Here is a 22,615-nt window from a genome sequence, read left to right on the forward strand (position 1 = left end):
TCCGTCTCAAAAAATAAATAAATAAATAAATAAATAAGATGCCGAATCCAGAACCTGGCACAAACAGTGGCTCTTATAGTTGGTGTCCCAGAAGTCACTCGCTTGTTCTCAACTCCATGCCCTGTGGTTAAGGCAGCTCCACCTACTGCTCCAGAGCACCAGAGTCTGCTCAGAAGCACCTTAGAAAGTGAAACGAGACTGACCTCATGGATAGCCCTGAGTGTTCCAGAGGAGCCATCAGCCCACCAATGGGTTCAGGCCTATTTACTGAGCAGCTGCTGTGTGCCGGGTTGTTATGCTACACACTGGGACCCAAAACTGAAGCAATACAGCCCCTGCCCTTGAGGCGCACAGTCCAGTTTAAGAGACACATGCGCAGACAGACCATGACCGTGAGGCACAGTAAGCAGAGGATGGAGTGAGGTGTGCACAGCAGCCTGAGAAGGGGTGCATGGTGGGTGCAGGCAGGGGAGGTGTGGGGAAACCTTTCCAGAAGAGCCACATTTGTGTTTGGGATGGGCCTTGAGGGACAGTGCAGGTGTTCGCCCTGTTCTGGTGAGAGGTGCAATGTAGTTGGACTGCCTGGGACCTCTGGAGTGGGGCAAGTGAAGGGCGGTCAGGACAGCAGGTGGTGGTTGGGATGCTTCCTGGGCTCCTGCATCACCCTCCCTCACCTCTGGGCCTTCCTCCCCATCATCAGGGATCCCGGGTGCAAGGGGCACAAGTTTGCACACAGTGGCCTGGCTTGCCAGCTGCCCCAGCCCTGCGAGGCAGATGAGGGGCTGGGTGAGGAAGAGGATAGCAGCTCTGAGCGAAGCTCCTGCACCTCGTCCTCCACCCACCAGAGAGATGGGAAGTTCTGTGACTGCTGCTACTGTGAGTTCTTCGGCCACAATGCGGTGAGTGAGCCTGCCCAGGCCAGAGAGGGCTAGGGGCCAGCCCAGGTGAGCAAAAGGAGCACACTGCTCTCCCCAGAGAGACCCTTTGCTCACGGTGGCGATTACCGCGCTGGGTCCATGAGTCCTTGCACCTGCGTCCGCTCGCTTGATCCTCACAGCACATTCGTGAGCTCGGGGTTTTTTAACATTTTGCTACCTTTGCTCTTCTCGTGGTTTCTCTTAAGATTGACTTTTTTTCCTTAGGCAAAAGGAAAGGAAATGGCAGAGAGAAAGCTATGATTCTGATGAGTATGTATACGTGTGTAATCCCAGAGAAGTGAACGCTTGGGCGTGATGAAGGCAGAGTGGAAGCAAAAAGGCTCTCAGTCCCCCAAGTGTGACAGCCAGCCGAGGGACAGGCCGTGAGCACAGACGGCGCCAGGAAGGAGGCTCAGATCAGAGGGCATGCTGGCTCTGGCCAGGGGGAGGAAGCAGTGCAGAAGTCTCATAAGGTGAAGAGGAGAGGGCCGCTGGTTAGGGTAGAGCAGTTGAGGATAGAAGAAATGAAAGTAATTAAATTGCTAGTCACCTTTGAGCTAGGGGTTATTATCCTCATTTTAGAGATGACAAAATTGAGGCTCACAAAGACTCAGTGACTCGCCCAAGGTCATACAGCTTCCCGGTGACGAAGCCCGGGCTCCAACTTGCTTTCCTGGCTCCCCAGTCAGTGTTTGCCCAGCTCTGCCCTGTTCCCTCCTAGTCCCTTCACCCACTGCCACCTGGGTTCAGCCTGGCTGACAGGGTGAAGCCATGTGGCCTTGGTGGCTAATGGTAGAGAGAACAGTTGTCTTGCTTCTCATCACATACTTGGTGCCAGCGGGTGGGAGTGCTATGGGCCTCCCAGGCCCAGGGTGTAATGTCAGCACCTCCCCCCCCACCAGCCGCCCGCTGCCCCGACGAGTCGGAACTATACCGAGATCCGGGAGAAGCTCCGCTCGAGGCTGACCAGGCGGAAAGAGGAGCTGCCCATGAAGGGGGGCGCCCTGGGCGGGATCCCTGGGGAGCCCGCCGTGGACCACCGAGATGTGGATGAGCTGCTGGAATTCATCAACAGCACGGAGCCCAAAGTCCCCAACAGCGCCAGGGCCGCCAAGCGGGCCCGGCACAAGCTGAAAAAGAAGGTGGGTGTAGGGAGAGCCCAGCTCTGCCATCTCTCCTCCCTGAGGACCCTCGCCCCAACCCCCAGGACTTCTGGGGCGTGAATGATGCTGGCTGCCAAAAGCCTCAGCTTGGCTCACTGTTCTGGGAAGGTCTGAATGAGTCGGGGAGGCATCAGGGTCAGGGAGCCTGGGGGCAAATAACTGGAGGAAAAAACGTGTCGTGGCCTGAGAAGCTGCTTGCTGGATTCCTCCAAGCTGAGGACTTGCTTCAGTCATGTATTCATTCAGCAAACACTTCTACAAATACTGGCAGCCAAAGTGTGACACAGTTAAGTTCTCACCCAGGAGAAGCTGCCCAGTGGGGAGACTGACACAAAACTGGACAAGCATATTAGCATGTGACAAGTACTGGGATGAGGGAAGTCCCCCATCCTGCCTGGAAATGGCTTTACAAGAGGCTGACTGTGAGTACAGACTCCTCAGGAGGGCCGTCCTGGCAGCAGGCATGGCACATTCCACAGCAGCTTGACAGCCAAAACTGAGCAGAAGAGAGGCGGGATGGACACTGTTGAGGGAGGGCCCTCGAGGCCCTGTGGAAGAGCTCTGGCTTTATCCTACCAGTGAGAGAAGTCACTGAGGGTTTTAATCAGAGAATGCAGTTGGTCACACGTGCATCCTAAGATTATGGCATGGCCAAATGGAAGGTAGCTTGGAGGGTTCCAGGCGGGAAGACCTTGAGTTCGATGCCTCAGGCAGGAAATGCAGGCCAAGGGAGTGATGATTGATAGTGGGGCCAGAGAAGAAGAGAGGGATTTTCAGAGAAAGCCGAAGTGATGGGCCTTTGATCTGATGGCAGGAGAGGGAGATGGAGGCAGGGATGTCTCCCAGGTGTTTGCTTGGTGACCAGCAAGATGGTGGTACCTTTCACTGAGCCAGGATGGGATTTGCAGAAGACAGTGAATTCAGTTGAGGCATGTTGACTTGAAGGTTCCTGTGAGACATCTCAGAGGAGAAGTGCAGGGCTAGCATTTACCAGCACAGAGATGTAATTGAAGCCAGGGGAATGAACCAGTCCTCGGGACTGAGGACAGAACCTGGTGAACCATTCCTGGGCAGCCTTCCTGCCAGATGAGCCCCGGAGCTTGATGGCTTGTCCTTTGTGGCTTCATTACCTGTTCACCTGCCTACTCCCAACTGCATCTGCACAGTGACACGCTTGGGAGCCCAGCATCCGAAGAGATTTGGGTGTAACAACCAGCTAGTTCCAGTTCCTGGGTGGTCAAACAGCCCTAGTGCTTTGGAAAGCAGAAGTGATTCACCATCCTTTTTCAGCCCCAAGGACAACCAGGATCCTGCTCCTGCCGCCTGAAGTAGTGAGCCAAGGGGTCCCACCGCTGCCTTCTGAAAGGGGTCAGCACTATCTTTCTCCCATGCAGAATCACCCAGCCAGAAAGGTTCAGTGGGCTGCAGCAGTCTCTGGCCTTTCCTGGCTTCTTAGGGCAGTGCCTCCCAGTTAAGTCCCCAGAGAGCACACCTGGCAGTTCCCAAGTCTGGTGTGCTTTTCATAAATATGTGTGCCCACATGTCTCTTCCCCTTTACTGATAATGCTATCTTCTCTCACCTTTTCTTCTGACAAACTTTCCTTCCAAGTTCAGTTCAGCTGTTTCCTCCTTCATAGCCATCCTTGGGTAACTTCCACTGTACTCCCATCCCACTTCACGTATCTGGAGGCTCTGCTCACTCATCCCACACTGCACAGCTCCTGTCTGGCAGGCCCAGGTGGAACCAGGCAGCCCTCCCTTTCCAGACTTAGTCGTGGGGCTGCAGGCAGGGACAGACACGCAGTGGCAGTGGCATGCATTAAGTGATTATGGTCATTATCTCTGTAGACAGCAGCCTTCTCCCTTGTCTCCTTCCACCTCCTGGACTTCACAGTCTGGCTCTCCACGAAAGCCCAGCTGCTCCTCTCCTGCCTCAGGAGATGGACAGAGCTCAGTGTCTCTCTGTCCCTTCTCCCACTGCCAGCCCGTGACTCTCTCACCTTGTCTTTGTGTCTTCTGTCTACACGAAGGTGAGAGAGTCACGGGCTGGCAGTGGGAGAAGGGAGCAGAGAGACGCTCACCCTGGTTCTTAAAAACTGCACCCCTGGCTCTGTCATCTGTGACCTCCTGGCCACTCCTCCACATCCACTGAAGACTCTCCTCCCCCTTTCTCTTCTTCCCAGGCCAGTCCGTTCCTCACTCACTTGAATGGAGTGAGTATTGTAAGTATTGGTAGGCGGGCAGGCAAATTACCCATCTCTCACTCACTCACCAGTACTCAGTTCCTTGTCCCGCTATCTTTCTTTCAGACCCACTCAAACACCACAGCCCTGGGTTCCACCCCAGCCTGGCTCTCCCTTTCTACAGCTCAAGAAAAGCATGTGGGTGAATCTGTGGCAGGCGGCCATGTGGGTGGGCTTCTGCTTGCTGAGCTCCCGTGTCACAGGCGGGCCTCTCATGGTTCCCTGGGCTTCCTGTGCCTTAGCACGTCCATTCCCCACAGTCCTTCTGTCAGGCCTCCAGTCTTCTCAAACCACTAGACCTTCCCAGCCCACACCTTATTTTTTGTCAAATAACCTCACTTTCGATTTCAATGAGGAAAAAAGCCATGGTACAGGGATTCTCCCACTGTTTTGCCATTCCCACCTGCAAACATACTTTCTTCCTTGTCATGAGAGTCAACCTTTTCCTGCCTAAGGCCCGTGCAGTACTTTCTTGACCCCTCAGCCCAGCAGTAGGCTCCTGGTCTAGCTTAGCCTCTCCTCTGTGCTGTTCCCATCCACATTTCATTGTGCCCATCACTCTGTTTTTTGGAAGCAAACTGCTCCCTGAGACTGTTACCTCTCTCTCAACCCCTCTCCAGCCTCTTTCCTCTCATCACAGCCACATTTCTTGAAAAATGATGTCTGCATTCACTGTCTTCACTTCCACCCATTAGCTCACTGCAGACTGTTTTCTACCCACACCCTCTCCAGAGTCACTGGTGACTTTTTTGTTGCCAAATCCATCCTGCTCTCCTGTTCCTGTCGTATTCGTCCACTAGAGAATAGCTGGCATTTTGTGTGTGTTCTCCTTTTCACGCATTGTCTTTGGCTCCTCTGACCTCAGCCAGGCAGGAAAGGGAAGGGGGAGTATCATGTTCTCCAGATGTCTTGCCTGCCTCTGACATCCTTTCTGTCTCCTGTGTGAGCTCCTCTTCCTCCACTTGACCCTCCTTCATGGGGACATCTCCCTGGGAAAGAGAGATGCCATCTAGAAAGAGCCAAATAGTGTTTCCTTCCCGCCCTGCACATCCACGTCTCCAACTGCTACTGGACACCTCCTCGTGGATGTCCCACAGGTATCTCAGACTCCACACATACAAATTTCAGCTTGTTGTCTTTCTCCAAACAGGCCTGCTATCCCTTCTCTGTTGTCTCTCTAGTCAGTGGCACCGCCTCCCACCCTGTTGCCTGAGCCGGAGTTCTGGGCGCCAGCCTGGGGAGTGCATTATAGCAACCCGGAGCAGCGTGCCTGGAACTGGATCTCAGTTTGACACTTGGCTCAGCCACACTTGCTGTATGACATTGGGCAAATCACTTAACCTCTAAGCCTCAGTTTCTTCATCCATAAAATGAGAATAACAGAACCTAAGTCATAGATTATTGCGAGGATGAAATGGAGCAATGCATGGAAAGATTGGGCAGAGTGCCTGGCACGTGTGAGTGCTCAGGCAGTGGGGCTGCTGTGGCAGCCATAGTGGCCGTCAATGTTTCTCTGACTCTTCTCATTCTGTCTCCCTACCCATCACCAAAAGCCCTATGCATGCCACGTCGCTGATAGGTCAGACCCGTCCACTGCTCTCCACCCTACTGCCACTACCTTAAAAGCCATTAGTAGCTGGACACTGCCCTCAGGCACAAACTCTGTAGGGCCTGCAGGGCTCTTCACGATCAGCCCCTGCCAGCTTGCCAGCTTTATCTCTCAGCCTCTCCTTTCTGACCTTTCTACCCACCTGCCCCACCCAACCCCCACATCCCCCAAAAAATCTGGGCTACAGCTATACTTTTAAATGATTTGCATTCCCAGAAGATACTGAGCTTTCCCATTTCCGGCCTTTCCGCTTGCTATTCCTTCTCTCTAGAAAATGCTTGTCCCACTGCCTCCAGGATGATCCCACTCCCCCTTCAGTGCTCAGTGCAGATCCTGCTGCCTCCAGGAAGCACTCCCTGGTGACCCAGTCTGGGTTGGGAGCATCTCCTCTAGGTTCCCAGATCACCCTGTGCTTCCTTCCATGCAGCATTTGTCACTGTCACTCTGAATTCAACAGGCTGTTTGCTGTTGTCTCCCTCAGCAGACTAAAGTCAGCGAGGCAGAGAATGTCTCACATACGCTAAACTCACAGGGCCTGGCCTGCTGCCTCACAGCCTCAATGGTCAGTAAATGGTCATCAGATGGAATTGAGAAACATAGGAACTTCTGAAGATCAGGCCTGGGTGTATTGTCCTGGCTCTGCCACTTCCTAGCCGCCGCCGCCTCCTGTTCTTTCCAAAGTCGAGGTTTCTCACCTATAAGCAGAGGGTCATGATGCAGCAAAGACAGTGGCGAGGATTAAAGGAGACATCTATGGGAAGTGCTCACGGTACAAAGCAGAAAGTGTGTGTTTCTGTGCTTTCTCCTCTTGATACCAGAGTGTATATGGTTCCATGTCATTCCCTCCACACCAGTAGTCAGACTTTTTGTTTTAGTAGCAAAACTTTGTGAAATCTGTGTGGTGCTGGGGGAGCGAGGTGAAGGGCCCTTGGTCCTCGTTGGTCTAACCCAGGGCTTCTGAGCCCTACCCACAGCTAGAAAAGCTGCTCCCTGCGGGCCATGAAGCCCAGCCCCACCTTTGTGGGAAAGGACCCCACACAGACTCTCAGCTGTCCTCAGTGTGACCCTGGAATATAGAGTACCTCTTCCTCCTAACTTACAAATAGGGAAAGTAAGGTTCAGAAAGAATAAGTGATTTGTCCAAGGTCCCACAGAACAATCGACTGTAGTCCATTGTGGAGCCAGGATTCACAAAAGATAAGTGCCTGCCTGGTGGGACGCAGGGCCACCCTCTTTACATTGACTCTGAGGTGGTAGCAAGCCCTGGTTTCTCTCACCAGCTGCCCTTTCATGTTCTTTTCCTCCATTCCCAAATCAGCTGGAAGTACAGGAGGCAGTGGGAATCAGTGGTGCCAGGCACACCACAGCCACCTCCTTCCCGAGGGTTTTGGTATCTGCCTCCTGTCTCCCTCTAAAGGCGTCGTTGGCCTTGAGGTGGGATGGCGAGGTTGGGGTGACTCAGATCCCATAGACTTTCATTTTGATTCCCTAGATCCAGGTCTATCAAAGCCAACCAGCAGGGCCTGGCCTCTCTGAGCCTTCCAGGCCTCACCTGGGCAAAGGAGCAGCTCTCACATCTTGGCTGTGTAGGCCAGTGTGGTTGTCCATGGCATGCCATTGGGCACACTCTAGATGTGGCCTTGATTACTTGAGACCAAGTGTGTAGCAACTGGCCTTTCTATGGGAACACTGTCCTCTTTAGTAATACCCAGATATGGTATCAGGAAGGCACATGTCCTCCCAACCAGAGCAGTCTCATCTACCCCCACACCTGCCTGCTGTAAGACCCCGTGATGGCATGGCTTTTTCCCTACCAAGCGCAGGGGTAGAGAGAATGCCTCTCTAGTAGTGGTCTTCTTCACATGCATCCCCACTTTGGCTTTACTCCGAAATTATTGTCCGCATTTTGCAGATGAGTCCACTGAGACTGGGGCTCTGGGTAAACAAGCTGTAAAAACCCTACCCTCTGTGGGCGTGACTGTACCCCTGCCCCCAGGACATGCACCTATCTGGCTGCAGTTTGCTGTCACTCCTGCAGGGTGGGTAAGCAGGCTAGGATTTTAAGGCTTTGCCTCCAGCAAGTTAGTGGCAAAGCTGGGCCCCAGGCTGATGGGTCAGGTATCACATTGTGCCTGGCAGTTGACAGCCCCTGCTAAAACTGCCTCTTGTCTTGGCAGGAAAAGGAGAAGGCCCAGTTGGCAGCAGAAGCTCTAAAGCAGGCGAATCGTGTTTCTGGAAGCCGGGAGCAAAGGCCTGCCAGGGAGAGGCTCTTGGAGTGGCCCGACCGGGAACTGGATCGGGTCAACAGCTTCCTGAGCAGCCGTCTGCAGGAGATCAAAAACACTGTCAAAGACTCCATCCGTGCCAGCTTCAGTGTGTGTGAGCTCAGCATGGACAGCAATGGCTTCTCTAAGGAGGGGGCTCCTGAACCCGAGCCTCAGAGTCTACCCCCATCAAACCTCAGTGGCTCCTCAGAGCAGCAGCCTGACATCAACCTTGACCTGTCCCCTTTGACTTTGGGCTCCCCTCAGAACCACACGTTACAAGCTCCAGGCGAGCCAGCCCCACCATGGGCAGAAATGAGAGGCCCCCACCCACCATGGACAGAGGTGAGGGGGCCCCCTCCCGGTATCGCTCCCGAGAACGGGCTCGTGAGGAGACTCAACACCGTGCCCAACCTGTCCCGGGTGATCTGGGTCAAGACACCCAAGCCGGGCTACCCCAGCTCCGAGGAGCCAAGCTCAAAGGAAGTTCCCAGTTGCAAGCAGGAGCTGCCTGAGCCTGTGTCCTCAGGTGGGAAGCCGCGGAAGGGCAAGAGGCAGGGCAGTCAGGCCAAGAAGAGCGAGGCAAGCCCAGCCCCCCGGCCCCCAGCCAGCCTAGAGGTTCCCAGTGCCAAGGGCCAGGTTGCTGGCCCCAAGCAGCCAGGCAAGGTCCTAGAGCCTCCCAAAGTAGGCAGCTGTTCCGAGGCTGGAGAGGGGAGCCGGGGGAGCCGGCCAGGACCAGGTTGGGCTGGCAGCCCCAAAACTGAGAAGGAGAAGGGCAGCTCCTGGCGAAACTGGCCAGGCGAGGCCAAGGCACGGCCTCAGGAGCAGGAGTCTGTGCAGCCCCCAGGCCCAGCAAGGCCACAGAGCTTGCCCCAGGGCAAGGGCCGCAGCCGCCGGAGCCGCAACAAGCAGGAGAAGCCAGCCTCCTCCTTGGGTGAGTGCACCAGGAACCGAGCGGCTGACCCCTACCCCAGCCAGGCCACGGGGTGGAGGGGCAGCCTTTGTGTGTAGGCAGTGCTGCCCCCAGAGCATAACCCCAGAGGCCTGGCCATGGGCACTGAGCCCTCCTGGCTGTGTCTTCCTAGACGATGTGTTCCTGCCCAAGGACATGGACGGGGTGGAGATGGATGAGACTGACCGAGAGGTGGAGTACTTTAAGAGGTAGGTGTGGGCTGCCTGCTCTCCCACTTGTGGAGGACTCCAGGTCCTGCCCACACTCAAGCCCCGTGTTGTGTCTCAAGCCTCAAAAAGGTCTGCTCCCTTGGCCCTGACCCCTTGGGGAGGCTCACCGCCCCCCACCCCAGGCCCTCTCCCACCAGCCTGCCTGCTGAAAATCCACGGAGCAACTGGGCAGGATGGCGCATCTAGGAATGTGCAAGAGAGACAGGAGGAGGCATGCATATAAGAGCCATGCAGGTTATATGCATGTCAGGCCCCCAGAACCAGGACTTTTTCCAGCTATGTTCACTTTGTGTCTTCACTTGCACATTCTCTGCTTTGCCTGGGCTGAGGTCAGTGAAGCAGTCTGGACCAGGAGTCTAGATGGCCATGAACATGCAGCCTACTGATACATGGCATAGGGCTGGGGAGGATAGAAGGGGTGGGGGCTGGCCAGGAGGCCTTCCCAGGAGAGGTGGTAACCAAGTTGAAACCTGAAGAGTAAGAATGAGTTGGCCAGACAAGATGAAAAGGTATTCATGCCAAGGGGGGCAGTGAGTACAGAAGATTAGGGTGAAAGAAACACAGCATACAGTCACCCTCCATATCTGCAATCAAAAATATTCAGGAAAAAAAAAAATAGCAATACATTACTAAATAATGCAAAATTTTTAAAATTAGTATTTTTGGCCAGGCACAGTGGCTCATGCTTCTTACTCTAGCACTTTGGGAGGCCAAGGCGGGCAGATCACCTGAGGTCAGGAGTTCAAGCCTGGCCAACTTGGTGAAAGCCTGTCTTTACTGAAAATACAAAAATTAGGCAGGCATGGTGGCACGTGCCTGTAATCCCAGCTACTCAGGAGGCTGAGGCAGGAGAATCGCTGGAACCTGGGAGGCAGAGGCTGCAGCGAGCTGAGATTGGGCCACAGAGCAAGACTCTGTCTCAAAAAAACATGTATTTTTACAGGCGTTGGCTCATGCCTGTAATCTCAGCACTTTGGGAGGCCAAGGGGGGCGGATCACTTGAGGTACTTGAGGTCAGGAATTTGAGACCAGCCTGGCCAAAATGGTGAAACCCTGTCTCTAATAAAAATCCAAAAATTAGCCAGGCATGGTGGCGGTGCCTGTAATCCCAGCTACTTGGGAAGCTGAGGCAAGAGAATCGCTTGAACCTGGGAGTCAGAGGTTGCAGTGAGCCAAGATTGTTCCATTGCACTTCAGCCTGGGTAACAGAGTAAGACTCTGTCTCAAAAATAAATAAAAATAAAAATATAACTACATAGCATTTACATTGTATTAGGTATTTTAAGTAATCTAGAGATGATTTAAAGTATATGGGAAGGCCAGGCACAGTGGCTCCCGCCTGTAATCCCAGCACTTTCGAAGGCCAAGGTGGGAGGATCGCTTGACCTCAGAAGTTCAAGACCAGCCTGGGCAATATAGTGAGACCCCATCTCTTATTAAAAAATAATAATAATAATAAAAGTATATGGGAAGAGCCATGCAGGTTATATGCAAGTACTACACCATTTTTTATTTAAGGGACTTGTGCATCTGCAGATTTCGACATCTGGGTAGCTAATCCCCAGCAGATTCAGAGGGACGACTGTACTTAAGGGAATGATGGAAGCCAGCCCAGCAGAGCTAGAGAGTCAAATACCAGATGAGGAAGGAAGTAGAATCCCAAGGCAGTTTCACTGTCTTCATACGTTGTCCCCTGGACCCAGTCCAGAAGCCACCAAGCCAGCAAAGCTCCTATGCCTGCTAAACACTAACACCTGAGAGCCAAAGAGGTTGTGTAGAGAACCTGGTTTCTTAGTGATGGGGACTTGGTACCTTAGGAGTCCAGTGAGGAAGAGAAGGAACCTCTGATTGTGCTCCTGTGTCCCCCAAACCCAACAGGTTCTGTTTGGATTCTGCAAAGCAGACTCGTCAGAAAGTTGCTGTGAACTGGACCAACTTCAGCCTCAAGAAAACCACTCCCAGCACAGCTCAGTGAGGTACAGAGATCCCAAGAGTTACATCCACTGCCTCTCCCTGTGCTTGGCCACACTCTATACCCCCGCCAGACCATTCTGTGCTCTGGGGCATAGGGAGTTGGGCTTTGGGCATGGGAGCCCTGGCCTCTGTCTGCACCTCCACAGCAATGGCACAGTTGGCTACAGCCTCCAAAGATCTAGGCCCCATCTCCTCCTACAGCCACTCACCTGTAGGCCTCTGTTCTCCTATTACTCCTCCCTGGGCCCTCCTGCCCATGCTCCTGAAGGTCCCCTTCCTGGACTGGCATCTCCTAGGGCATCACCAGCAGGGTCTTACCAGCTGCTTTCAAAAGTGCCCAGATAGCCATCAGACCCATGGGGGCTGTCCTCACCCCTGATGTTATCAGTCCTTGTGTCAAGTCCCACTTCCTGCCCTGGGCTCCTCAGTGTAGGCTACCAAGGTGCTTCCTAGCTGAAGCAGTGTAAGAAGGGGCCAGCCCTGAGTGAACATCGTGGGGGTGCAGATGGGCTGGGCCGAAGGCTTGTAGGTCATTTAGGCATGGAGGAGTTGATGGCAGCTCCCCAAAGCAGGACAAGTTCCATGAGGATATTGGTAGCCACACTGCCTCCTATAAGAAGAGACCTGGGTGCCAAATGGCTTTGGAATCCTCTCCCAGCCACCCACACAGGTCCTTTTGTCTGAAACAATGATGTACCAGATGATGATCTGGACTGGAAACAGAAAACTGGAGAAGGCACTGGGCCTGGAACCTTACTGACGAAGAGAAGGGCAGCTAGCAGGCAGGCCTTAGGCTGGGCTGGGGGCTGAGTGGCTCTGCAGTTTCATATCTCAATCCTCAGCTGCGTCCCTGGGGTCAGGCCTTTTCTGGCTGGCAACCACATAGCTGTCCTGGAGACTATAGAAGGCTGGGGCAGGCAGACCGAGCTCACAAACAACTCGCTTCTCCTATGATGGCCCCACCTGTCTTTCTCCTCTTTCCAGTGCCAGGCCAGCTCCTCTCTGGGCCTAAGCAGCAAACTTCCTGGACCCTTAGCTCCCCAAGGGCAGCTCAGAGAGCCTGCAGCCAGGACAGCCTTCAGAGCTAGGGCTCCCTGTGACCCTTGTGCCGCCCCAGAGTCCAGAGTCTTTATGCTCACTTTAGTTCTCCTCTGCTCGGAGGGGGCTGGGCTCAGTCAGCCCCCTTTGCCAAATTGAGATGCCCACAAGCCCCAGAAGCATCTTCCAGATCCAGGGTGCCATCCCGCCTCTCTTCTCCACCTCCATGGGAATCAGGAGTAGCAGGAACCCCAGGCACTTCCTCTGTTATCCCTACTGAGAGAAAAGAGATCGCGTCTCCTCCTACAAGCCCAGTTCTGTCATCCAAGAAATCAAACGCAATTGTCTCCTTCCACTCCCTCCTCTTGACCCTTTTTCACCTGGTCTGGCCTCTTTTCCAAGATAGCAGATGCCCCTCTCCCCACCCCCTAGAAAGTGCTCTCCTTTGACCTTCTTCACCCTCCCCCGGGCTGTGTACCTGGAGTCAGAGGCAGGAGCACAGCTGCAGAGCTGGCCTCCTGGCCCCTGCTGATGGACAGCAAGTGCCAAAGGCTGGATCTACTCAAGGATTGTCCCACACCTTGTCAGGATCCCAGGACTGGGGCTTTGTCTCCCAACCCATTAACCTGCCTCCTCTGCTACAGGTGATTCAGGGAATCTGTTCAACATTTTCAGCCCAGGGAACAAAAATAGCCAGCTGTTCCTGCTACCAGAGACCCATGGGTACCCGAATGGCATGGGGAGGCTGGAGCACGGGCCGTCGCTTACTGTGATTCTGCTCTTTTTTTCTTTCTCAGGCCCTGCCCAGGCTGAGCTTCTTCAGGGCGTCCTGAGGCCCTGACTGCCAGCTGAAGGCCTACAATTTTTCTGTGTGCCCCACCTACCCGCCCAAGACCTTCTCTGCTCCCCACCATCCTGGACCAACCAAAAGCTGAACGGATGCCACACTGTGCTGGGGCCCCTTGACCTCAGCAGAGCCGCTTCCTGGTGCTACGCAGCCTCCACACTCAGAGCCCGTGGACTGGGCTGGCCTAAGGGCCGGGGCTGATGGTACTGCTAGCCCAACACTGCTCTCTTTGTGTTCAGTTTTTTTGTTTTTGTTTTTATTTTATTTTTTTCCAATTCTTTACTTTTGATACTGTGAAGATCTTTCATGCCGAAAGATAAAGCAACATTTGGACACAGAGTTGGCATGTTGGTGATTTGCGGGTCTGGGCGGGGAGGGAGTCGAGGGTGTGCTCAGAAGCATGGGCTCTCCCTTAGTCACTAACCCTAGCATGTGCCATGCATCAGCAGTTTGGTACTGCTGTCCCATTTTACAGGTGAGGAAACTGAAGCCAATAGGAAAGTGACTGAGCTGAAATCAGTCTAGCCGATTAGGCTCGAGCACAGGCTGGTATGACTCTGGCATCTATGCCCTTTTCTCCTGTTGGGAGGTCTCTGGTATGTGAGCCTAGGGCAGTCCCTTCCCCACTCTTTCTTGTTTCCCCCTTTGCAAGATGGGTGAGTTGGAGGGGTTGAAGTTGGTCTCGGTGCATCTGGATGTCAGAAGAGGTCTAGGAAAGACCCTGAGGATCTGTAGCCTGGGCCATCAAGGCCCCTCACACTGACTTCACACAGTCAGGGGAAGTTGGGGGTAAGTTGAGCTTTTTTTATAAATTAGATCTGATTAGGCCGGGCGTGGTGGCCCAAGCCTGTAATCCCAGCACTTTCGGAGGCCGAGACGGGTGGATCACAAGGTCAGGAGATCGAGACCATCCTGGCTAACACGGTGAAACCCCGTCTCTACTAAAAAATACAAAAAACTAGCCGGGCGAGGTGGCGGGCGCCTGTAGTCCCAGCTACTCAGGAGGCTGAGGCAGGAGAATGGCGTGAACCCGGGAGGTGGAGCTTGCAGTGAGCTGAGATCCGGCCACTACAGTCCAGCCTGGGTGACAGAGCAAGACTCTGTCTCAAAAAAAAAATAATAAATAAAAAATAAATAAATTAGATCTGATTTTCCAGTGGGGGTGGGACATGTAGCTAAGGACTTGAGAGTTAAGAGGATAATGAACTCTTATGTAAAGTCAAGCAAACTACCTCATCCCCCGAAATGGATCTGGTTTGTAAATTTGGATTTTAATATTATGAGTTTGCCCAAAATGCCCCTCACACACTTGTGTCCAAACTCCATGCCCCAAAATTTAGTTTCTGCTCCTAAAACCAACTCAAATTTATGTGGGGAGCTAACAGGGTCACTAAGAGTCATGTATTTGGGTGTTGTGAGCAGGACCAGAAACCATGTATCCTCCTCCATCCCTCCCAGGTTGAGACCTACCAAGGGACTGGCAGTAAGCACCAGCTTCTTTATTTTTTTTTTACAGAGATGGGAGGTGTTGCTATGTTGTCCAAGCTGGCCTCGAATTCCTGGCTTCAAGTGATCCTCCTGCCTTGGCCTCCCAGAGAGCTGGGATTACAGGAACGAGCCACTGTGCCCAGCCTAAGCTTTCTTTACTAAAGAAAAGAATAGCAGTGCCCACAGACTCACAATTCCTGGTCCCTGGTCTTTCCCAATCCCCAAGGGAAATGTGGACGCTGTGAAACCCCTGTGAAACCTTTCTCTGTAAATTTATTGGCTGTGTTCCCCTCTCCCATGGGCTCTTGTACTACACTCCTGCCCTGCAGTTGAATTGGCAACACTACCTAAAATTCTGCTTCATTCAAAATTTGCAGGTCTGATCAAGCAGCCCATCTACCATGACTTCTGTGGCATTTGGGACCTTCGTGCCTGGGCCCCTGACTCCAGTACTTGTTCCAGCCATGCTGGACGACCTTCCTCTCCAGTAAGGTCTCACAACCGCAGGTCTCCCAACTTTCACATATTTTCCTCCTCCTTTAATTTTCCCCATTTTTCATGAATTCCTGTGTATCCTTCATATCCCAGCTAAGAGGCCATTGTACTATGAAAACTATGACACTTCCAAAAGCGGTACCTTGTCTTAGGTTTTTTGTTTGTTTGTTTTGAGATGGAGTCTTGCTCTGTCGCCCAGGCTGGAGTGCGGTGGCACCATCTCGGCTCACTGCAAGCTCCCCCTTCCGGGTTCACACCATTCTCCTGCCTCAGCCTCCCGAGTAGCTGGGACCACTGGCGCCCGCCACCACGCCCAGCTAATTTTTTTATTTTTAGTAGAGACGGGGTTTCACCGTGTTAGCCAGGATGGTCTCGATCTCCTGACCTCGTGATCCGCCCGCCTCGGCCTCCCAAAGTGTTGGGATTACAGGCGTGAGCCACCGCGCCCGGCCCCCAGAATCTTTAACTTCAAGACTAGTTATCTGTATATATTTCTAGTGTCAACTAATCCATAAGCTCCTCGCACACCAGGTATGTGTCTTGATTATCATCTGCTTGAGCGCAGTACCAATGCCCAGCACACACTTTTGAAGGAAAGAAAGCACAGAGCTGACCAAGTCATTCCTCCTTAGAAGTCTCTAATATTAAAGTTGAAACCACTTACTCTGAGAGTCACAGCAGGTATGCTCTGGTCGCAATCTCCTTTTCTGGCCTTAGCTCCGGCTTCCCCATCCCACCCTAGCCGCAATGCTGTTGCCTGGTGAATCTGTGTACTTGCACATCGCCAGACCTGTATTCCTGCAGCGCCCTGGCCCAGGACGCCTCTCCTCTCCCAGCCTGAGATTCCCACGCTTCCCTGGAAGCGCCCCCCAGGCAGCTCTGTTAGGACATTTACAGTAATAACCGTTTACATTTATACAGGGCCTCCCAGTTCAAAACCACTGCCATCCGTTTCTGATGCGTCCCCCAGCACTGAACATAGGTGTCACACAGGCGCAGTCAGGGCGGCAGGGTGCGTGGAGCGGTTTATCCCGCAACCCCGGCGGCCCTGGCAGGGATGGAAGCGCAGGCAGCCCACGCGGACTCGGCCCAGCGCTCCCGGCCCTAGAGGACGCACTGTCCGCCGGTAGGGGCGTGCCCAAGACGCCATGCTCAGGGAGAGGTTGGGCACCCAGCGGCCCGCCCCGACTCCGGATCAGCGGTCTTCGCTGCGTGCGTCTTCCTCTTCCGGTGGGCCTGGGTTGAGCCTTTTAGCGCATGCTCCAAGTCCTCCGGTGTCCCACAATGCCTTGCGGCTGGTTTCGCCCTCGGTCCTGGCAACTGTTGCGTAACCACCCAGGAAAGCGTCGACGCTTCGCCGTGCGAGAGCAGCTCCGGAGCAAATTTGTCCCTCTGCGCGATCCGGAACTCCGAGGTCGTTGCTAGGCGCCGACGTTCGCTTCTTCACATCGGATTGGGTCCCACGCAAAGATGAGGCGGGGTTTCGCCGTGGCGCGCATGCGTGCAGCAAAGAATGGAGGAGTCGGAACCCGAACGGAAGGTAGGAGAGAGGTGAGGCTTCTCGCGGGTGAGAGCGGGCGTGAAGTGGGGAGCAGGCCGTGCCTGACTTACGTATGCTTGCAGCGGGCTCGCACCGACGAGGTGCCTGCCGGAGGAAGCCGCTCCGAGGCGGAGGATGAGGACGACGAGGACTACGTGCCCTATGTGCCGTTACGGCAGCGCCGGCAGCTACTGGTGAGGGGCCCGCGTCCGGGGAGGGATGGGGCCGTGACCGCCGGTCGTAGGGAGGGCAATCTGAGGAGTGAGCTTCAGTACACCGGGGCGCGGCCCCCAGACAAACGAGGGACCGACGGCCTGATCTGAGGGGTAGGGCGGTTCTGCGCCTCGGGCACAGGATCCTCGTCCCAAAGCCAGGATCCTGACGCTGGGCCTGTGGACCCCATTCCCGTTCTATCTGTGGGTCCCGGGTGGAACCTCAGCTCCAGAAGCTGCTGCAGCGAAGACGCAAGGGAGCTGCGGAGGAAGAGCAGCAGGACAGCGGTAGTGAACCCCGGGGAGATGAGGACGACATCCCGCTAGGCCCTCAGTCCAACGTCAGCCTCCTGGATCAGCACCAGCACCTTAAAGAGAAGGCTGAAGGTGGGCTGGGCAGCACTGCCGGGGCGGGAAAGGAGAAGCCGAGCCTGGCGCACCGTGTTGGTATCTGTCTGACATCTTCCACTTCTTTTCTCAGCCCGCAAAGAGTCTGCCAAGGAGAAGCAGCTGAAGGAAGAAGAGAAGATCCTGGAGAGTGTGGCTGAGGGCCGAGGTATGGTTGTAGCCAGGATAGTGAGGAGGTAGACTGAGTCTCCTCCTCTCAGCCCCAGGCATGTTATAGCTCAAGGGATCTGGCTTCTCAGAAGTAGGAGCCAGCCCTGAGCCATGTCTTTCTCCTCAGCATTGATGTCAGTGAAGGAGATGGCCAAGGGCATCACATATGATGACCCCATCAAAACCAGGTATGTTTGTACAGTCTGCAGTTGCCCTTGCTTAGGATGGTACATGCAATGGGTTGCTCCCAGGCCAGCTGTTCCCAGAGCTCTCTTGATCCCTGTTACCCATCCACAGCTGGACTCCGCCCCGTTATGTCCTGAGCATGTCTGAAGAGCGACATGAGCGCGTGCGGAAGAAATACCACATCCTGGTGGAGGGAGACGGTATCCCACCACCCATCAAGAGCTTCAAGGAAATGAAGTTTCCTGCAGGTAGTCAGGGACCGGAGAGAGATACCACACTTTTATAATCAAGTGCCTGTGAGATTATGTCCGAGCCCGCCCTGAGTTCAGCCACATCTGCATTGGATCCAGTCACTGGGGCTGGAGGGATTTGAGGAGAAGTTTCTTTAGGTTCCTTGTTGCCCCAGCTGTACATGTTCATTGTTCTCTGCTGTTACGAAGCTTCAGGAGGAAAGTGCCATTGGGCATAGGCACTGGGTACAAGTCCTGGCTGCACCTAGCCTGTGGGCCTTGGACAAGTCTCTTTTTTGTTTTTTTTTTTTCCTCTCTCTCTCTCTCTCTCTCTTGCTCTGAGCCTCAGTTTCATCATCTGCAACTTATAGGGGTAGTGCCAGTTTTACAGGCTTTGGGGCTCTGAGAAAGTACCTGTGAGTCACAAGGACGTTGTCTGTTGGTTTTCATAGCCATCCTGAGAGGCCTGAAGAAGAAAGGCATTCACCACCCAACACCCATTCAGATCCAGGGCATCCCCACCATGTGAGTGTGGACTGTGGACCTGGGGTCCTTGAGGAGGGCGGGAACGGGGAGGAGCAAATGGCTAGGTGTCCTTCATCTTCTGTTGAAATTGGCTCTCGGGTCATCCTCTCCCAACAGTCTATCTGGCCGTGACATGATAGGCATCGCCTTCACGGGTTCAGGCAAGACACTGGTGTTCACGTTGCCTGTCATCATGTTCTGCCTGGAACAAGAGAAGAGGTTACCCTTCTCAAAGCGCGAGGGGCCCTACGGACTCATCATATGCCCCTCGGTAAGACAGGCTGGCCCGGAGGGCAGGCCAGAGACTGGGGCTGCCATCTGGTACCAGCCTTTGTCGCTCTGCCTGCAGCGGGAGCTGGCCCGGCAGACCCATGGCATCCTGGAGTATTACTGCCGCCTGCTGCAGGAGGACAGCTCACCACTCCTGCGCTGCGCGCTCTGCATTGGGGGCATGTCCGTGAAGGAGCAGATGGAGACCATCCGACAGTGAGTGCTGGCGCTCCCTGCCCCCACCTCTGCCACCTGCGAGTCCGTGGAAAAGCTAAAGGACCCTTTACCTTAGCCACTCCACACATCTTCACAGAGGGCTGCTGTGAGTCCAACCCTCAAGGAGCTCCCAGTCTAATGGGGAGGTCAGTTGGGGGAGGACAGAGGGATGTGGCCCGGTGCTGTGGGAGCACAGCAGATGGAGTGGCGCACCTTGCTGGGGACATCTGGGAGGTGGGAGCTCAGAGCAGGCTTTGCAGGGAAGGTGACGTTTGAATTTGGAAGAGGAGCAGTCCAGGCTGAAAACACAGAGGTGGACGGCCCAGGAATGTCAGGGTCATTCAGTGGTCAGTAAAGGAGGTTGAGGCACTGGGGTAGGGCTGGATCCCAGTGGCACTTGTGTCCTTTCTGTGCTGTGCAGTCCTCTGCAGACCGCCGGAGGCCCTGGACCAGGCCCTCTGTTTACAGATGGGCCAGACCCCATCCCAGAGGCCTTTCTCTATGGACTTCTGAGTCTTAGGGAGATGTGGGCACAGAAAAGATGAAGCCAGTGGACCAGGAAAGTGAGCCCCAAGTAAAGCCTCTGGAGCTTCAGGACAGCGCTTCTGGGTGAGAGGACTGACCCAGGAGAAGGGGGAAGGGCGTGCCAGGCTGAGCGGTGGTAAAGATGGCTGCAGCGCCTTGGGAGAGAGTTGCGTGCTATACATAGGGCAGGTGGTGGGAACGATGAGAAGGGGACAAAGAAATAGGAAGGAGGACAGACAGCAGAAGAGATGCAGGGCGTCTGCTTGCCTTAAGGTAAGTGTTAGGCCAGTGGCCCCAACCTCAGGGTCTCTGCTTGGTCCCCAGCGGTGTACACATGATGGTGGCCACCCCAGGGCGCCTCATGGATCTGCTGCAGAAGAAGATGGTCAGCCTAGACATCTGTCGCTACCTGGCCCTGGATGAGGCTGACCGCATGATCGACATGGGCTTCGAGGGCGACATCCGCACCATCTTCTCCTACTTCAAGGTGCCTGCCCCCGCCCAGCCAGGGCACCCCTACACCACCCCACCACTGCACACCACATCAAACTGTGGAGACCCCACGCCTCTGACCACACCACCCACTGCTCATACTTCGTGGGCTGTGTGTCAGTTGCTCAGCTTCCTCAGACCCCATGCCCCTCAGCCCAGCCCTGCGTGCCCTTGGTCGCAACCCCCCCACTTCCTCAGGGCCAGCGACAGACCCTGCTCTTCAGTGCCACCATGCCGAAGAAGATTCAGAACTTTGCTAAGAGTGCCCTTGTAAAGCCTGTCACCATCAACGTGGGGCGCGCTGGGGCTGCCAGCCTGGATGTCATCCAGGTGGGCCGGCGCTCCTGATGGGCGGTCTCTCACCTGTGGGGGCTGGATCTGATAAGGCTCCCTGAAGCTGATTGGAGCCGGGGGTCTACCTTGTGGGAACTGGGGGTTTCGTTCAAAGCCCCTGACCCTTAACCAGGGAAATTTTTAGGACACCCAGCCCTTGGCGGCCAGAGGCTTCTGGTCACCTCATGGTCCAGATGACGGGCTGTGGCAGGGCTATGGCGGGTAAACCTAACCTCAAGATCACCTTGTGGTGGCAGGAGGTAGAATATGTGAAGGAGGAGGCCAAGATGGTGTACCTGCTCGAGTGCCTGCAGAAGACGCCCCCACCTGTGAGTGCAGCCAGGCCAGGCTGGGGCCAGAGTCCCTAGGACCAGGCAGGGCTTTGGAGGGGACAGTGCCGGGGGAGGTGAAGCGGGTGCCCAGGCAGTTAGCCCCTGACTGGAGTTTGTCTTTCCGGACAGGTACTCATCTTTGCAGAGAAGAAGGCAGACGTGGACGCCATCCACGAGTACCTGCTGCTCAAGGGGGTTGAGGCCGTAGCCATCCATGGGGGCAAAGGTCAGGGTGGTGCACAACTGGCTTGGACCCTGCCGCAATAGCGGCGCTTTACCTCACGCCTTCCCCTAGTTGGGTGGCCTGCCACTCCCCTATCCCGTGGTGGCTCTGACAGTGTCTGCCTGACCCTCCCCAGACCAGGAGGAACGGACTAAGGCCATCGAGGCATTCCGGGAGGGCAAGAAGGATGTCCTAGTAGCCACAGACGTTGCCTCCAAGGGCCTGGACTTTCCTGCCATCCAGCACGTCATAAATTATGACATGCCGGAGGAGATTGAGAACTATGGTAGGGGCCTGGGGCCCAAGGGCACGGGCTAGGCTGGGGAAGGGCCAAGCCAGGCACCTGGTGTCCAGCAGTGGGCCAGAGTCTGTCTCTCTCTGCAGTGCACCGGATTGGCCGCACCGGGCGCTCGGGAAACACGGGCATCGCCACTACCTTCATCAACAAAGCCTGTGGTGAGTCTGTCACCAGAGCCACCTTAGCTATTCCCCGGGTCCCCTGCCTATGGCCACCCAGGTTCTGGCCACAGGGCCCAGGATGGGCCCTGATGCTTCCCCACTCCTCCACCAGATGAGTCAGTGCTGATGGACCTGAAAGCGCTGCTGCTGGAAGCCAGGCAGAAGGTGCCGCCTGTGCTGCAGGTGCTGCACTGCGGGGACGAGTCCATGCTGGACATTGGAGGTGACTTCGGAGCGGGATCCCTGAGTCCCCAGCCGGCGGGTGGCAGGAGGGGGTGCTGGAATTCAGAAACACGAAACAGGGACCGAGGGTGCCTAACAGGGTGCCTGAGGTCCAGGGCATGGATCCTGGCCCTTGACTTGGCTGATCCCTGTCCCCATTCCCCCAGGAGAGCGCGGCTGTGCCTTCTGCGGGGGCCTGGGCCATAGGATCACCGACTGCCCCAAACTCGAGGCTATGCAGACCAAGCAGGTCAGCAACATCGGCCGCAAGGACTACCTGGCCCACAGCTCCATGGACTTCTGACCCGATGGTCTTCCCTCCTCTCCAAGGGGCCTCGGTCCCCAAGATTGCCGCCAGTCTACACACACAGCAGCCGCCTGGGCTGGGCCAGACTGGTTCTGGTTGCCTGTTCCCTGTGCTCCTCAGAATTACTATTTTTGTTTCCTTTCACCCCAGCTGCCATTAAAGCACAAACCTCTATCCCAGCCCTGGCCTTGCCTCTGTGTTTCATCTCATCTGCCCCCTGGTTCCTGGGGCAGACATCACCTGTGACCTCTGGAGCCCCTCTGAGGCAAGGCCCCAGCGTCTCCCGCTAGCACTGCCAACACCCAGCCTGCTGGTACTTGGGCATGGAAGGAGCCACCGAGCTGGTGCCTGCCTCTGGGAACTCAGCATCTCTCCATTGGGTTGTGTGAATTTATGACTCAAGGAGGGACCACACTGGCAGGCCAAGGAGAAGTGCTTGGATTCTCTGGTCTCCCTGGCCAGCTGTCACAGCTCTCGGGCTCACTCTTCCTGTCAGTGGTGTGATGTTTCAGGGGCTTCTCCTGAAGCCCCTTGCGGGGCTGCTGCTTGCCTGAGGCTCCCCACCCACTGCCTGCCTGTGCCAGCCACCTGTAGGAAGCCCTCTGCTCTGTTGACTGAGGAGGCAGCAGATGTCATAGAACTGCCGTTCAGGCCACAAGCTCCCCCTAAGCCTGCTCTGTGCCCAGCTCTGCTGAGCTGTGAGGATCTAGACGGGCCAGGGAGATGGCTACCTGGGAAGCTCTCAGGCGAGGGGAGAGAGACGCA

The 22,615-nt window shown here is 55.2% G+C and overlaps 2 protein-coding genes across 2 annotated transcripts in view; both read left to right on the plus strand.

Moving 5' to 3' along the window:
• Window positions 1-13,576, plus strand: part of FAM193B (family with sequence similarity 193, member B) — a 35,210-nt gene extending 21,634 nt beyond the window's left edge. The window contains exons 7-12 of the mRNA XM_011989951.1: window positions 701-899; window positions 1,820-2,059; window positions 8,110-9,130; window positions 9,282-9,357; window positions 11,257-11,354; window positions 13,188-13,576. Coding sequence (XP_011845341.1) covers window positions 701-899; window positions 1,820-2,059; window positions 8,110-9,130; window positions 9,282-9,357; window positions 11,257-11,353 — 1,633 coding nt within the window. The 3' untranslated portion in view covers window position 11,354; window positions 13,188-13,576. The remainder of the gene's footprint in view (window positions 1-700; window positions 900-1,819; window positions 2,060-8,109; window positions 9,131-9,281; window positions 9,358-11,256; window positions 11,355-13,187) is intronic.
• Window positions 13,577-15,089: 1,513 nt separating this feature from the next.
• On the plus strand, window positions 15,090-22,029 carry DDX41 (DEAD (Asp-Glu-Ala-Asp) box polypeptide 41). The gene is made up of 18 exons (XM_011989952.1): window positions 15,090-15,102; window positions 15,719-16,760; window positions 16,844-16,954; window positions 17,200-17,359; window positions 17,454-17,528; window positions 17,658-17,718; window positions 17,828-17,964; window positions 18,399-18,471; window positions 18,589-18,742; window positions 18,821-18,957; window positions 19,807-19,969; window positions 20,173-20,304; window positions 20,565-20,636; window positions 20,769-20,865; window positions 20,999-21,148; window positions 21,247-21,318; window positions 21,434-21,544; window positions 21,711-22,029. Exons 2-18 carry the CDS (start codon window positions 16,734-16,736, stop codon window positions 21,845-21,847), a joined length of 1,869 nt encoding a protein of 622 aa, XP_011845342.1. The 5' UTR covers window positions 15,090-15,102; window positions 15,719-16,733; the 3' UTR covers window positions 21,848-22,029.
• The last annotated feature ends 586 nt before the right edge of the window (window positions 22,030-22,615 follow it).

This window comes from Mandrillus leucophaeus, unplaced genomic scaffold (assembly GCF_000951045.1).
Source record: "Mandrillus leucophaeus isolate KB7577 unplaced genomic scaffold, Mleu.le_1.0 Scaffold366, whole genome shotgun sequence".
In the NCBI taxonomy this organism is placed as follows: Eukaryota; Metazoa; Chordata; class Mammalia; order Primates; family Cercopithecidae; genus Mandrillus; species Mandrillus leucophaeus.